The sequence below is a fragment of the Bombina bombina genome, chromosome 11, assembly GCF_027579735.1.
Source record: "Bombina bombina isolate aBomBom1 chromosome 11, aBomBom1.pri, whole genome shotgun sequence".
NCBI classification, from domain to species: Eukaryota; Metazoa; Chordata; class Amphibia; order Anura; family Bombinatoridae; genus Bombina; species Bombina bombina.
The window spans coordinates 194,709,742-194,722,555 of record NC_069509.1 but is presented as its reverse complement, the minus strand read 5'-3'; the positions used below and the strand labels follow the sequence as shown (position 1 = coordinate 194,722,555).

Sequence of the window (12,814 nt, the reverse complement as noted above, 5' to 3'; positions counted from 1 at the left end):
CTTTTTACACGTAATATCAACTCTCTCTACAATCGCTGTGATTTATACACGTAAAATCAACTCTCTACAATCGCTGTGATTTATACACGTAAAATCAACTCTCTACAATCGCTGTGCTTTTTACACGTAAAATCAACTCTCTCTACAATCGCTGTGTTTTCTACACGTAATATCAACTCTCTCTAGAATCCCTGTGCTTTTTACACGTAATATCAGCTTGGTCTATAATCGCTGTGCTTTTTACACGTAATATCAGTTCTCTCTAGAGTCGCTGTGCTTTTTACACGTAATATCATCTCTCTCTAGAGTCGCTGTGCTTTTTACACGTAATATCCGCTCTCTCTAGAGTCGCTGTGCTTTTTACACGTAATATCAGCTTGGTCTATAATCGCTGTGCTTTTTACATGTAATATCAGCTCTCTCTAGAGTCACTGCGCTTTTTACACGTAATATCAGCTTGCTCTAGAGTCGCTGTGCTTTTTACACGTAATATCAACTCTCTCTAGAATCGCTGTGCTTTTTACACGTAATATCAACTCTCTCTACAATCGCTGTGTTTTCTACACGTAATATCAACTCTCTCTAGAATCGCTGTGCTTTTTACACGTAATATCAACTCTCTCTAGAATCGCTGTGCTTTTTACACGTAATATCCGCTCTCTCTAGAGTCGCTGTGCTTTTTACACGTAATATCAGCTTGGTCTATAATCGCTGTGCTTTTTACATGTAATATCAGCTCTCTCTAGAGTCACTGTGCTTTTTACACGTAATATCAACTCTCTCTAGAATCGCTGTGCTTTTTACACGTAATATCAACTCTCTCTACAATCGCTGTTTTTTACACGTAATATCAACTCTCTCTACAATCGCTGTTTTTTACACGTAATATCAACTCTCTCTACAATCGCTGTTTTTTACACGTAATATCAACTCTCTCTACAATCGCTGTGATTTATACACGTAATATCAACTCTCTCTACAATCGCTGTGTTTTCTACACGTAATATCAACTCTCTCTACAATCGCTGTGTTTTCTACACGTAAAATCAACTCTCTCTATAATCGCTGTGTTTTCTACACGTAAAATCAACTCTCTCTACAATCGCTGTTTTTTACACGTAATATCAACTCTCTCTACAATCGCTGTGTTTTCTACACGTAAAATCAACTCTCTCTAGAATCCCTGTGCTTTTTACACGTAATATCCGCTCTCTCTACAATCGCTGTTTTTTACATGTAAAATCAACTCTCTCTACAATCGCTGTGCTTTTTTACACGTAAAATCAACTCTCTCTAGAATCGCTGTGCTTTTTACACGTAATATCAACTCTCTCTACAATCGCTGTTTTTTACACGTAATATCAACTCTCTCTACAATCGCTGTGATTTATACACGTAAAATCAACTCTCTCTACAATCGCTGTGATTTATACACGTAAAATTAACTCTAAAATCGCTGTGCTTTTTACACGTAATATCAGCTCTTTCTACAATTGCTGTGCTTTTTACACGTAATATCAGCTTGGTCTAGAATCGCTGTGCTTTTTACACGTAATATCAGCTTGGTCTAGAATCGCTGTGCTTTTTACACGTAATATCAGCTTGGTCTAGAATCGCTGTGCTTTTTACACGTAATATCAGCTTGGTCTAGAATCGCTGTGCTTTTTACACGTAATATCAGCTCTCTCTAGAATCGCTGTGCTTTTTACACGTAATATCAGCTTGGTCTAGAATTGCTGTGCTTTTTACACGTAATATCAGCTTGGTCTAGAATTGCTGTGCTTTTTACACGTAATATCAGCTTGGTCTAGAATCGCTGTGCTTTTTACACGTAATATCAGCTCTCTCTAGAATCTCTGTGCTTTTTACACGTAATATCAGCTTGGTCTAGAATCGCTCTGCTTTTTACACGTAATATCAGCTCTCTCTAGAATCTCTGTGCTTTTTATACGTAATATCAGCTCTCTCTAGAGTCACTGTGCTTTTTACACGTAATATCAGCTTACTCTAGAGTCGCTGTGCTTTTTACACGTAATATCAGCTCTCTCTAGAGTCGCTGTGCTTTTTACAGTAATATCAGCTTGCTCTAGAGTCGCTGTGCTTTTTACACGTAATATCAGCTCTCTCTAGAATCTCTGTGCTTTTTATACGTAATATCAGCTCTCTCTAGAGTCACTGTGCTTTTTACACGTAATATCAGCTTACTCTAGAGTCGCTGTGCTTTTTACACGTAATATCAGCTCTCTCTAGAGTCGCTGTGCTTTTTACAGTAATATCAGCTTGCTCTAGAGTCGCTGTGCTTTTTACACGTAATATCAGCTCTCTCTAGAGTCTCTGTGCTTTTTATACGTAATATCAGCTCTCTCTAGAATCCCTGTGCTTTTTACACGTAATATCAGCTTGCTCTAGAGTCGCTGTGCTTTTTACACGTAATATCTGCTCTCTCTAGAGTCGCTGTGGTTTTTACATGTAATATCAGCATGCTCTAGAATCGCTGTGCTTTTTACACGTAATATCAGCTTGCTCTAGAATCGCTGTGCTTTTTACACGTAATATCCGCTCTCTCTAGAATCGCTGTGCTTTTTACATGTAATATCAGCTTGCTCTAGAATCGCTGTGCTTTTTACACGTAATATCCGCTCTCTCTAGAGTCGCTGTGCTTTTTACACGTAATATCAGCTTGCTCTAGAATCGCTGTGCTTTTACGCACTAATGACGACTACTAAACACGGGAGCAGTGACATTGGTGAAGGAACAACCACTACCAGATGTTCAGGTCACTTACTGCATTCATATATTTGCTCGAGTTTGTCCACAGTTGAAAGAGAGAAAAACTTGTATCCAGACTTGCTGCCGACAGCCAGTGATCTGCAAGACAAAGAGGTGATTAACCCTTAGCTGCTGCTGCTTCAGTGTTGGAATAAGCGGAACACATGAAATAACAGATCTAGTTCTTCAGAATGTAAGTTTCAGAACATTAATGTAGATATGGGGAGAGAACTTAGCAAACACTACTCGGGAATGAGCCAAGAATGGGATATGATATAAAGGGACATGCTAGTCTACACTCAGCAGGTTTTGCTATTCTGACGCCATTGATTTGTCATGGCAGTCATTAACCAAACAAAACACAGGTAGGAAAAACATATAAAAACAGAATTTATGTTTACCTGATAAATTACTTTCTCCAACGGTGTGTCCGGTCCACGGCGTCATCCTTACTTGTGGGATATTCTCTTCCCCAACAGGAAATGGCAAAGAGTCCCAGCAAAGCTGGTCACATGATCCCTCCTAGGCTCCGCCCACCCCAGTCATTCGACCGACGGACAGGAGGAAATATATATAGGAGAAACCATATGATACCGTGGTGACTGTAGTTAGAGAAAATAATTCATCAGACCTGATTAAAAAACCAGGGCGGGCCGTGGACCGGACACACCGTTGGAGAAAGTAATTTATCAGGTAAGCATAAATTCTGTTTTCTCCAACATTGGTGTGTCCGGTCCACGGCGTCATCCTTACTTGTGGGAACCAATACCAAAGCTTTAGGACACGGATGAAGGGAGGGAGCAAATCAGGTCACCTAAATGGAAGGCACCACGGCTTGCAAAACCTTTCTCCCAAAAATAGCCTCTGAAGAAGCAAAAGTATCAAATTTGTAAAATTTGGCAAAAGTGTGCAGTGAAGACCAAGTCGCTGCCTTACATATCTGGTCAAGAGAAGCCTCGTTCTTGAAGGCCCATGTGGAAGCCACAGCCCTAGTGGAGTGAGCTGTGATTCTTTCAGGAGGCTGCCGTCCGGCAGTCTCATAAGCCAATCGGATAATGCTTTTAAGCCAAAAGGAAAGAGAGGTAGAAGTCGCTTTTTGACCTCTCCTTTTACCAGAATAAACAACAAACAAGGAAGATGTTTGTCTGAAATCTTTAGTAGCCTCTAAATAGAATTTTAGAGCACGGACTACGTCCAAATTGTGTAACAAACGTTCCTTCTTTGAAACTGGATTCGGACACAAAGACGGTACAACTATCTCCTGGTTAATATTTTTGTTGGAAACAACTTTCGGAAGAAAACCAGGCTTAGTACGCAAAACCACCTTATCTGCATGGAACACCAGATAGGGCGGAGAACACTGCAGAGCAGATAACTCTGAAACTCTTCTAGCAGAAGAAATTATAACCAAAAACAAAACTTTCCAAGATAGTAACTTAATATCTACGGAATGTAAGGGTTCAAACGGAACCCCTTGAAGAACTGAAAGAACTAGATTTAGACTCCAGGGAGGAGTCAAAGGTCTGTAAACAGGCTTGATCCTAACCAGAGCCTGAACAAATGCTTGAACATCTGGCACAGCTGCCAGTCTTTTGTGAAGTAAAACAGATAAAGCAGAGATCTGTCCCTTCAGAGAACTTGCAGATAATCCTTTCTCCAAACCTTCTTGTAGAAAGGATAGAATCTTAGGAATTTTTATCTTGTTCCATGGGAATCCTTTAGATTCACACCAACAGATATATTTTTTCCATATTTTATGGTAAATTTTTCTAGTTACAGGCTTTCTAGCCTGAATCAGAGTATCTATTACAGAATCTGAAAACCCACGCTTTGATAAAATCAAGCGTTCAATCTCCAAGCCGTCAGTTGGAGGGAAACCAGATTCGGATGTTCGAATGGACCCTGAACAAGAAGGTCCTGTCTCAAAGGTAGCTTCCATGGTGGAGCCGATGACATATTCACCAGGTCTGCATACCAAGTCCTGCGTGGCCACGCAGGAGCTATCAAGATCACCGAGGCCCTCTCCTGATGGATCCTGGCTACCAGCCTGGGGATGAGAGGAAACGGTGGGAATACATAAGCTAGGTTGAAGGTCCAAGGTGCTACTAGTGCATCTACTAGGGTCGCCTTGGGATCCCTGGATCTGGACCCGTAGCAAGGAACCTTGAAGTTCTGACGAGACGCCATCAGATCCATGTCTGGAATGCCCCATAATTGAGTTATTTGGGCAAAGATTTCCGGATGGAGTTCCCACTCCCCCGGATGGAATTTCTGACGACTCAGAAAATCCGCTTCCCAATTTTTCACTCCTGGGATGTGGATCGCAGACAAGTGGCAGGAGTCATCCTCCGCCCATTGAATTATCTTGGTCACTTCTTTCATCGCCAGGGAAGTCCTTGTTCCCCCCTGATGATTGATATATGCAACGGTCGTCATGTTGTCTGACTGAAACCTTATGAATTTGGCCTTTGCTAGTTGAGGCCAAGCTCTGAGAGCATTGAATATCGCTCTCAGTTCCAGAATGTTTATCGGGAGAAGAGACTCTTCCCGAGACCATAGACCCTGAGCTTTCAGGGATTCCCAGACCGCGCCCCAGCCCACTAGGCTGGCGTTGGTCGTGACAATGACCCACTCTGGTCTGCGGAAGCTCATTCCCTGTGACAGATTGTCCAGGGTCAGCCACCAACGGAGTGAATCTCTGGTCTTTTGATCTACTTGAATCGTCAGAGACAAGTCTGTATAATCCCCATTCCACTGTCTGAGCATGCACAGTTGTAATGGTCTTAGATGAATTTGTGCAAAAGGAACTATGTCCATTGTTGCAACCATCAATCCTATTACTTCCATGCACTGTGCTATGGAAGGACGAGGAACAGAATGAAGTACTTGACAAGAGCTTAGAAGTTTTGATTTTCTGACCTCTGTCAGAAAAATCCTCATTTCTAAGGAATCTATTATTGTTCCCAAGAAGGGAACTCTTGTTGACGGGGACAGAGAACTTTTTTCTTTGTTCACCTTCCATCCGTGAGATCTGAGAAAGGCTAGGACGATGTCCGTATGAGCCTTTGCTTTTGACAGGGACGACGCTTGAATCAGGATGTCGTCCAAGTAAGGTACTACTGCAATGCCCCTTGGTCTTAGAACCGCTAGAAGGGACCCTAGTACCTTTGTGAAAATCCTTGGAGCAGTGGCTAATCCAAATGGAAGTGCCATAAACTGGTAATGCTTGTCCAGAAAAGCGAACCTTAGGAACTGATGATGTTCCTTGTGGATAGGAATATGTAGGTACGCATCCTTTAAATCCACGGTAGTCATAAATTTATTTTCCTGGATAGTAGGTAGGATCGTTCGAATAGTTTCCATTTTGAACGATGGTACCCTGAGAAATTTGTTTAGGATCTTTAGATCCAAAATTGGTCTGAATGTTCCCTCTTTTTTGGGAACTATGAACAGATTGGAATAAAATCCCATTCCTTGTTCTCTTATTGGAACTGGATGTATCACTCCCATCTTTAACAGGTCTTCTACACAATGTAAGAATGCCTGTCTCTTTATTTGGTTTGAAGATAATTGAGACCTGTGGAACCTTCCCCTTGGGGGTAGTTCCTTGAATTCCAGGAGATAACCTTGAGAAACTATTTCTAGCGCCCAAGGATCCTGAACATCTCTTGCCCAAGCCTGAGCAAAGAGAGAAAAACTGCCCCCCACTAGATCCGGTCCAGGATCGGGGGCTATCCCTTCATGCTGTTTTGGTAGCAGTGGTAGGCTTCTTGGCCTGCTTACCCTTGTTCCAGCCTTGCATTGGTTTCCAGGCTGGTTTGGGTTGTGAAGTATTACCCTCTTGCTTAGAGGATACAGAATTAGAGATTGGTCCGTTTCTGCGAAAGGGACGAAAATTAGGCTTATTATTAGCCTTAAAAGACCTATCCTGTGGGAGGGCGTGGCCCTTTCCCCCAGTGATGTCTGAAATAATCTCTTTCAAATCAGATCCAAATAATGTTTTACCTTTGAAAGGAATGTTAAGCAATTTTGTCTTGGAAGACACATCCGCTGACCAAGACTTTAGCCAAAGCACTCTGCGCGCCACGACAGCAAACCCTGAATTTTTCGCCGCTAATCTAGCTAATTGCAAAGCGGCATCTAAAACAAAAGAGTTAGCCAATTTAAGTGCTTGAACTCTGTCCATAACCTCCTCATACGAAGATTCTTTACTGAGCGATTTTTCTAGTTCCTCGAACCAGAAACACGCTGCCGTAGTGACAGGAACAATGCATGAAATTGGTTGTAGAAGGTAACCTTGCTGTACAAAAATCTTTAAGCAAACCCTCTAATTTCTTATCCATAGGATCTTTGAAAGCACAACTATCTTCGATAGGAATAGTAGTGCGTTTGTTTAGAGTAGAAGCCGCCCCCTCGACCTTGGGGACTGTCTGCCATAAGTCCTTTCTGGGGTCGACTATAGGAAATAATTTCTTAAATATAGGGGGGGGGGGGAAAAAAAGGTATGCCGGGCCTTTCCCACTCTTTATTTACTATGTTCGCCACCCGCTTGGGTATAGGAAAAGCGTCGGGGGGCACCGGAACCTCTAGGAACTTGTCCATCTTAAATAATTTCTCTGGAATTACCAAATTGTCACAATCATCCAGAGTAGATAACACCTCCTTAAGCAGTGCGCAGAGATGTTCTAATTTAAATTTAAATGTCACAACATCAGGTTCAGCTTGATGAGAAATTTTTCCTGAATCTGAAATTTCTCCATCAGACAAAACCTCCCTCATGGCCCCTTGAGATTGGTGTGAGGGTATGTCAGAACAGTTATCATCAGCGTCCTCTTGCTCTTAACCATCTCCGTGGAGATGTTGCCTGTGCAACGGCAAAGAGAATGACTGGGGTGGGCGGAGCCTAGGAGGGATCATGTGACCAGCTTTGCTGGGACTCTTTGCCATTTCCTGTTGGGGAAGAGAATATCCCACAAGTAAGGATGACGCCGTGGACCGGACACACCAATGTTGGAGAAACTAAACTTTGCTGAAGAACATGGTTTTAACTCGTAAGATTTTAGGTTGATTTTGAACGTACTGGTGTTATTTACATTTTACAAGCCAGTGAAGCACAAATAAAAACACAATGGTATTGAGATAGAACCAGAATAAAAGCTTCCAACCCCTGGCTATTAATTCATTTGTGATCTGGACATAAAGAATGAAGGCCGACTGCCAATTCCATATAGATCTACTCACTACCATAATACAACTTCATCCTTGTGGAAGATCAAATGTGACACTTTAGATGACAATACGCAAGCATTAGGCAAGTTAAATGTAAAAGATACTTATCTTCCCCAAAACAGGTGACATCTAATTATCCAAGACTAATAATATATTTACACCTTGGTCTTACTCTCCTCATTACTCAGACATAAAACGCATAGGTTTGTTTGTACACCTTATTCCAGTAATATTTGTATAGCACAGTAAACCTATAAACACTGAAACACACAATGGTTTCTTTAGAATTAAACAGAGCTTAGGATCATCTTGCATGAAGACAAATCATTGTTTTCTATAAGTAAACAACAAGCCAGACTACCAAACAACAAGCCAGACTACCAAACTACAAGCCAGACTACCAAACAACAAGCCAGACTACCAAACAACCACCATGGATTGTAAGTCAGGCTTACAGCTTGTGCAACATAAGGAATGATAAAAACAGATGCAGCACAACAACAAATGTCAGGCTTACAGCTTGTGCAACATAAGGAATGATACAAATAGATGCAGCACAACAACAAATGTCAGGCTTACAGCTTGTGCAACATAAGGAATGATAAAAACAGATGCAGCACAACAACAAATGTCAGGCTTACAGCTTGTGCAACATACGGAATGATACAAACAGATGCAGCACAAGAACAAATGTCAGGCTTACAGCTTGCGCAACATAAGGAATGATAAAAACAGATGCAGCACAACAACAAATGTCAGGCTTACAGCTTGTGCAACATACGGAATGATACAAACAGATGCAGCACAAGAACAAATGTCAGGCTTACAGCTTGCGCAACATAAGGAATGATAAAAACAGATGCAGCACAAGAACAAATGTCAGGCTTACAGCTTGCGCAACATAAGGAATGATAAAAACAGATGCAGCACAACAACAAATGTCAGGCTTACAGCTTGTGCAACATAAGGAATGATAAAAACAGATGCAGCACAATAACAAATGTCAGGCTTACAGCTTGTGCAACATAAGGAATGATAAAAACAGATGCAGCACAAGAACAAATGTCAGGCTTACAGCTTGTGCAACATAAGGAATGATAAAAACAGATGCAGCACAACAACAAATGTCAGGCTTACAGCTTGTGCAACATAAGGAATGATAAAAACAGATGCAGCACAACAACAAATGTCAGTTTTCTAACATAATTAAGAATGAGTTTTTTATGCTTTAATATAAACCACTGCTTTTGGAGAATTCTCAGTCTTAAAGGGACATGAAACTCAATTTTTTTCTTTTGTGATTTAGATAGAGCATGTCATTTTAAACAACTTTCTAATTCACTTCTATTATCTAATTTGCTTAATTCTCTTGATATAATTTTATATCTAGATATGCTCAGTAGCTGCTGATTGGCTGTTGCACATAGATGCCTTATGTGATTGGCTAACCCATGTGCATTGCTATTTCTTCAACAAAGGATATCTAAAGAATTAAGCCAATTAGATAATAGAAGTAAATTGTAATGTTGTTTCAAATTGTATTCTCTACCTGGATCATGAAAGAAAAATGTTGGGTTTAGTGTCCCTTTAAGTCAGACTCTCCAGGAGGAACGTTCACTCTTAAAGGGACATGGAACACAAACATTTTCTGTCATGATTCTTATAGAGAATACAATTTTAAACAACTTTCCAATTTACTTCTATAATTTAATTTGATTTCTTCTTTTGTTATCATTTGCTGAAAGGTTTATCTATGAAAGATCAGGAGCAAAGAACCTAGGTTCTAGTTGCCGATTGGTGGATGCAAATATCTATACCGATGGTCATTGGCTCACACGTGTTCAGTCAGCAACCAGAAGTGCATTGCTGCTCATTCAACAAAGCATAGCAAGAGAACGGAGACAAATTGTTAATAGGAGTAAATTAGAAAGTTGCTTAAAATTTCCTACTCTATCTGAATCATGAAAGAAAAAAATGGGGTTTCATATCCCTTTAAAGGGACACTCAAGCCAAAATAAACCTTTATGATTCAGATAGAGCAGCAGTTTTAAGACTTTCTAATTTACTTCCATTATCAAATTTTGCAGTGTTGTTTTATATTCACACTTTCTGGGGAACAAGATCCTACTGAGCATGTGCACAAGCTCACAGGGTTTACGTATATTAGTCTGTGATTGGCTGATGTCTGTCACATGATACAGGGGGCCGGCAAATTGGAGGGGAAAAAAATTTGTCTGAAAAAATAAATAAATCTACTGCTATTTGAAATTCAGATTGGTGTTAAATCATTGTCTTTTTATTTTGTAATTGTTCATTATGCAATTCTACTGCATTGAGTGGTCCTTTAACTAGAAGAATGGAATCCAATATCACATGCTCTTGCCGTCTGTATAAACTACTAACAAACGGTCTGATAAGATTTCACATCTGAATGGGATACAAGCAGTAGCCATATGCTGCCTGTTCACAGCCCCAGAATATGTGCTAGGATCTACATCTACTACATACAAACCCAAATTGTACTGATGGATACATCTACTACATACAAATCCAAACTGTACTGATGGATACATCTACTATATACAAACCCAAACTGTACTGATGGATACATCTGCTATATACAAACCCAAATTGTACTGATGGATACATCTACTACATACAAACCCAAATTGTACTGATGGATACATCTACTACATACAAACCCAAATTGTACTGATGGATACATCTACTACATACAAACCCAAATTGTACTGATGGATACATCTACTATATACAAACCCAAACTGTACTGATGGATACATCTACTATATACAAACCCAAACTGTACTGATGGATACATCTACTACATACAAACCCAAACTGTACTGATGGATACATCTACTACATACAAACCCAAACTGTACTGATGGATACATCTACTACATACAAACCCAAACTGAACTGATGGATACATCTACTACATACAAACCCAAACTGTACTGATGGATACATCTACTGTATACAAACCCAAACTGTACTGATGGATACATCTACTGTATACAAACCCAAACTGTACTGATGGATACATCTACTGTATACAAACCCAAACTGTACTGATGGATACATCTACTACATACAAACCCAAACTGTACTGATGGATACATCTACTACATACAAACCCAAACTGTACTGATGGATACATCTACTACATACAAACCCAAACTGTACTGATGGATACATCTACTACATATAAACCCAAACTGTACTGATGGATACATCTACTACATAAAAACCCAAACTGTACTGATGGATACATCTACTACATAAAAACCCAACTGTACTGATGGATACATCTACTACATAAAAACCCAAACTGTACTGATGGATACATCTACTACATAAAAACCCAAACTGTACTGATGGATACATCTACTACATAAAAACCCAAACTGTACTGATGGATACATCTACTACATAAAAACCCAAACTGTACTGATGGATACATCTACTACATAAAAACCCAAACTGTACTGATGGATACATCTACTACATAAAACCCCAAACTGTACTGATGGATACATCTACTACATAAAACCCCAAACTGTACTGATGGATACATCTACTACATAAAAACCCAAACTGTACTGATGGATACATCTACTACATAAAAACCCAAACTGTACTGATGGATACATCTACTACATACAAACCCAAACTGCACTGATGGATACATCTACTGTATACAAACCCAAACTGTACTGATGGATACATCTACTACATACAAACCCAAACTGCACTGATGGATACATCTACTGTATACAAACCCAAACTGTACTGATGGATACATCTACTACATACAAACCCAAACTGTACTGATGGATACATCTACTGTATACAAACCCAAATTGTACTGATGGATACATCTACCACATACAAACCCAAATTGTACTGATGGATACATCTACTACATACAAACTCAAATTGTACTGATGGATACATCTACTACATACAAACCCAAATTGTACTGATGGATACATCTACTACATACAAACCCAAATTGTACTGATGGATACATCTACTACATACAAACCCAAATTGTACTGATGGATACATCTACTACATACAAACCCAAATTGTACTGATGGATACATCTACTACATACAAACCCAAATTGTACTGATGGATACATCTACTACATACAAACCCAAATTGTACTGATGGATACATCTACTACATACAAACCCAAATTGTACTGATGGATACATCTACTACATACAAACCCAAACTGTACTGATGGATACATCTACTACATACAAACCCAAATTGTACTGATGGATACATCTACTACATACAAACCCAAACTGTACTGATGGATACATCTACTGTATACTTTCAAAGGAAACTGAACACTAAATACTATTTATGTGCAAGTTAGAACGTTATATTCTCCTACTCTGTTCCCATTCACGTTGGAGAAGATGTAAGCCAAAAAAAAGGGTTCAATTAGATTATTTTAGTCGCATTTCCTATAGTACTCCTCAATAACAACTAGTTACAAATGTACCATTTCTTTTCTCCTATAGCGGACTGACAGTTCTCCAAAGTTTTCCATAACTGCAGTGAAGAACAGCTTTAAAAATCTATTCTATTATAGATTAAAGGAGCAATGTTACCAAAAAAAGGGCTCAACAAGGAGCAAAAATAATATATAACGAAGCACAATAATGTATATTGGAGTGCAAAAAATATATATAAAAGGGCACAAAAATAATATCTAATGGGGCGCAAAAATAATATATAACGAAGCGCAATAATGTATATTGGAGTGCAAAAAATA

The 12,814-nt window shown here is 39.6% G+C and overlaps 1 protein-coding gene across 1 annotated transcript in view; it reads right to left on the bottom strand.

The window, feature by feature from the left end:
- The window catches only part of WIPI2 (WD repeat domain, phosphoinositide interacting 2), a 95,677-nt gene that overhangs the window by 63,690 nt on the left and 19,173 nt on the right, over positions 1–12,814 (bottom strand). The window contains exon 2 of the mRNA XM_053694525.1: positions 2,786–2,868. Within this exon, the coding sequence (XP_053550500.1) occupies positions 2,786–2,868 (83 nt within the window). The remainder of the gene's footprint in view (positions 1–2,785; positions 2,869–12,814) is intronic.